Source organism: Stegastes partitus, unplaced genomic scaffold (assembly GCF_000690725.1).
Source record: "Stegastes partitus isolate 25-593 unplaced genomic scaffold, Stegastes_partitus-1.0.2 Scaffold2303, whole genome shotgun sequence".
Taxonomy (NCBI): domain Eukaryota; kingdom Metazoa; phylum Chordata; class Actinopteri; family Pomacentridae; genus Stegastes; species Stegastes partitus.
Window position 1 is genome coordinate 52,325 of NW_007580034.1, and position 4,316 is coordinate 56,640.

The 4,316-nt window shown below is 41.3% G+C and overlaps 1 protein-coding gene across 1 annotated transcript in view; it reads right to left on the reverse strand.

Annotated features, from left to right (window-relative positions):
• The window catches only part of LOC103374613 (complement C3-like), a 33,210-nt gene that overhangs the window by 18,208 nt on the left and 10,686 nt on the right, over positions 1–4,316 (reverse strand). The window contains 5 exon segments of the mRNA XM_008304729.1: positions 583–663; positions 1,577–1,706; positions 2,204–2,359; positions 2,499–2,690; positions 2,777–2,871. Coding sequence (XP_008302951.1) covers positions 583–663; positions 1,577–1,706; positions 2,204–2,359; positions 2,499–2,690; positions 2,777–2,871 — 654 coding nt within the window.

The following is a 4,316-nucleotide window of genomic DNA, read 5'->3' on the forward strand; positions in this document are numbered from 1 at the left end:
GTCCTCTTTGCACCCGACCCCTATGATTCCCTCTGCGGGTGGTGGGTCCGCAGGGGGCCGGGCCCCGTGGGCAGAGGCCCGACCACCAGGCGCTAGAAAGTACAAATCGACCATAAAATACGTGTAGATATAAATATATTCTCTGTAACTTGGTCATTCTATCTCAAACTTTTTCAATTTCTGCTCCATCATCTCTGATTTGCCTGAAATGTTTACAGTGTAAAGTGAGGATATTTGTAAAGCTATTTGAAACATTTTAGCATGACATATCAAATATTTTCACGGAAAGACAGAAAAACTGAGTACTGGAGTTTCAAAGTGGCTCTCAAAATATGACTAAGAAAATATTTTTGTGAATACTTTATTACTTTTTTGTAAATATCAGCATTTTTGGCACCTTAATTCTATTTCTTCGACCAGCACGATTTGCACGTTTATCGCACGTTCTTTTGTCTATTTGCCTCAAACCACCTAAGACTGTGAGCATGTAATATTCCTATTTTTGTGTGCACTTTGTACATTTTAAAGGTCAGGTGTTCTTTGAATGTGTGGTAAATGGGTAATTTGAGCTTTGATTCTTACCCAAGGAGGTTCTGACTTCCATTATAGTGGTGGCTCGTTTCCTCCTGCTGAAGGTGCTTCTGGTGGCGTTGCAACTAACATCTGGAAATGTACAAAACAGACTTGCCTATAAAGACAACCCAGCGAGTACAAAACTGCGTGGTATCTGTGTCCTGATACTGTTAAAATAAGCACAGTTGTGAATTCGACCCTTAACAATCTGAAAACATTGCTATCCAACAAGGTTTTTAGGAAAAACAAAAGGAACACACGAAAAATAGCCTTAAAGTGCCGACAGCCTTGGATTCCGACTCCAACATGACATTTTATGTCACAAATAAGGACAACGGCGTATTATCTGACTTAACAATCCAACAGTTTGGCTACATTCAGACTGCAGGACTTGATTGATGATTAATTCAAATTTTTTTGTGAAATCAGATTTTTTTTGTGAGTTCGTTCTCATTTCCAATTAAATGCGACGTGTATGTGATCTGCTTTGTGAACGTCATACAACCCAGAAGTGTCCCACATGCGCAGAAGAGGACACAACAACGTCACACGCAACGAGCGTGCTCAGTGTTTACGGAAGTAAACACAGATGGTGGCTGCAGCAGCAGGGCAGTGGCGCTGCTGCCCGCCTCCACCGACGGTGGAAACAGAAGTGTGACCGCTATCCCAAACTAGTATCAGCAGCCAAGTACTGCCTGTACAATATGGCCACTTCCACCCTTGTGGAGCGCTCCCCACATTTAGTGTCGGATTATCGAGTCACGACTGTAGTTTGACACCGCAGTCACAGAAATGTTCCTGTGTCCAAACAAACGGAAGTGTTACAAATCTTTAATAGCACATCTGCAATCTGAACTGACTTCACTGAACAACACTGTCACTGAAAAGATCATTAGCTTTTGGCTACCGAGCACACTGAGATACACTGTAAGCCATTTATAAGATGCAATAAGTCAATCTCTCGCTACTATCCCATCACTTCAATACTAAAGACGGAAGCTACGTGTTCTGTAGGGCGTCCCAGAAGCAGTGTTGGTCTCAAACATCAGTCCAGCATCGAAGAAGACGTTCATGCTGTCCTTCCCTCCACCCGGTGTGCAGCCAGTGTCGTACTTCTCCACGACGTCCCAAATCTGACGAGATGAAGGTACAGAAATACAGAAACAGAAGTCTTAGTCAGCAGATGTAGAAATCAAGAATCGCATCTTCTCCCAAGGTTCGTTGTTGTGTTTATTTTGTTTTGTACTTTTCCTCAAGCGTTTTCGCTATAAGATTTGACTTTTGCCACTTTGGGGAAGAAACCAACAGTGGTTTTCAGCTGTCCAAGATAAAAAAGTACATTTAACATCCTAACCCTCTGAACCCCAGGAAGTTTCTAGCTGTTTTTTGTCATAACCCTGCACCTTAATGGAAACCACACAACTATGGTAGAAGTACAGAATATATCTTTTTCATGTTTTAATGCTATACATCAGAAAGAAAGAATATTTTACAAGAATTTAATCACCTTTGCATTTATATGACCAATGTTTCTTCCAACAATTTGCACTTCTGTGTATACCACTTTTGAGCCATGCTGCATTTATTTTACTGATTGAGTATGATTAAGACAAGGACAAAACAAAATTGCCTTTTTCTGTGTCAGGCGGTGCTTGTTGTTGAGGACGTAGATGCCTTTATCGACTGCCACCACTCCCACCGTGGACCCTGGATCTCCTGTGATCTTCAGACCAAACTTGTCGCGAGGCTTGTAGGAATTCTCCACTTTCGATTGTTCCAACTTCAGCTAATGAAGGAAGCAAGAGTAGATTTAATTCTTCTTTATTGTAGATTCTGTATTAATTGTTGCATGTGCCTACAACTTCACCAGTTGAGTGTCTTGTAATTGAATTAATTTAATTGCGTTTCTGTGTTGCGTCCCTCACCGATCCCATGCAGGAGTCTTCCACATCCACCCAAACAGAGTCTGATACCACTTCCCCAGAATCTGGATGGTAGTAGGCTACGATGCGGAATGATGGCAGCATTTCTTTGGTAATGGTAAGGGGCAGGGAAACAAGTATTTGACGTTTCATCTGGAAGCGGCCATGTTTAACCAGCTGACCTCTGCTCAAAATCTGAGGACATAAATTTACGCAACAATCCTTATCCTGGTTGCTACACTTGCGTGTCAACACACACACAAGTGCAAATCATCTCCTACCAGGTACGTGATGTCATTTTTTTCACTTTGCTGTCTGTTGAGGTTAAGGTTGATTTTCAGGTTTTCTCCCAATTTCACCTCAGCTGTGTCGACACCTGCAAAAACAAATCAACCACGATCAGTCTGGCCCGTGGCTCTTTGTGTTCCTCACAATGCAGTGTTGGTGTTGTTCCTGTGATTAAAGCTGCTCCAGGACCTTCATTGCAACTCACCAATCACGTTGTTTGATGTCATAGCTTTGCGATTTGGAGAATAACTTTGTAGCAAAAAGGCTTTAGGAAAAAAGGCAATACTGTACGAAGCTGCGAAAGTAAAGTCAGTTGGTCGCTCTTAGGTTTAGGTATATACCAATCATCTGTTCATCTTCTATTCATGGTTATTTTTTACACAATTAAGTCGTTTTTAGAGAAACTGCCCATGGTAATGTGAGACGTGTATCACAACAAAAGTCAAAAACAGAGATCTCAGGTTTGGAGTTTAAGTCTGTATCTTTAGGAATCTGTTCTTAAACTTAGACTTTCAGATTGTATCAAAAACCATATAATAAGGTTGAACTTACAAAGTCCAATAAGCCAACAGGAAACAAGTTCGTGTTCACTGTCATGATATAAAAAATGTGTCTTTCTAATTCTTCTCTGGAAAAGAGCAAAGTACAGAACAAATTTGTCTCTCTCCCCCACTGCAATTACCAACTGTTATTCTCCACAATATCGGTTAGAACCCAGGATTCTCATCCAACAGACTGGGGTTCAAGCGTCATGTGAAACTAAATAATTCAGTAATGACTTAGTTGGCTTGACATTTTCAGCTTTTTTACTATTTTGACTTTTGATTCTCAGCTTGTTGGTTTGGTTTAAAAAAGATTATGGTTTGGGCTAAAACTAACTCACTCACTGGATGTAGATTGCAGGTCTAAGCTTTTCTCTTTTTCTTTCACTATGTTACGGTTTTCAAACTCCTCTCAACTAAAGTACACAACAAAAACAACCTCCAGGCCAGAAACCTCAAACTAAAAAAGTTTTGTTAGGGGTTTGGATTGTACAGTCAGGCAGCCCTAGGTTGTTGGGGGATTTTTTGGTGCTTGCAAATCCCCTGTCACTGTTTTGAAGGGACACTGTTGCAGCCTCCTTGGCTCAGCTCCACCCAACACAACTGTGATTGGTGTAGGGAAACAAACAGAAGCCAGAGTGTTTTCCCCCCATAGTAGCATGATAATGAGGTACAGTCAGACCATTTAACTATGCAAGACTCTTTCACAACATTAACAAGATGGTAAAAAGCCAATACGCCGGACAGAAAATCCTGAACACAAACTTTCCCCCCATTGCAAACCTGTGCTTGGTCAGTTGCAATGATGGTCCTGGAGCAACATTGTGATGCTGTAGGAACAACATCTCCATGGCAATGTCTTATATCATGTCATGACAGCAGCAGCCGCCATCATTACCACTAAGTTTACCATCTGGTGTCAGTGTGGAAAACTCTGTAGGATATGGACAGACACAGATGCTCAAAAGGATTCAAAGAACTTCATGTGAAC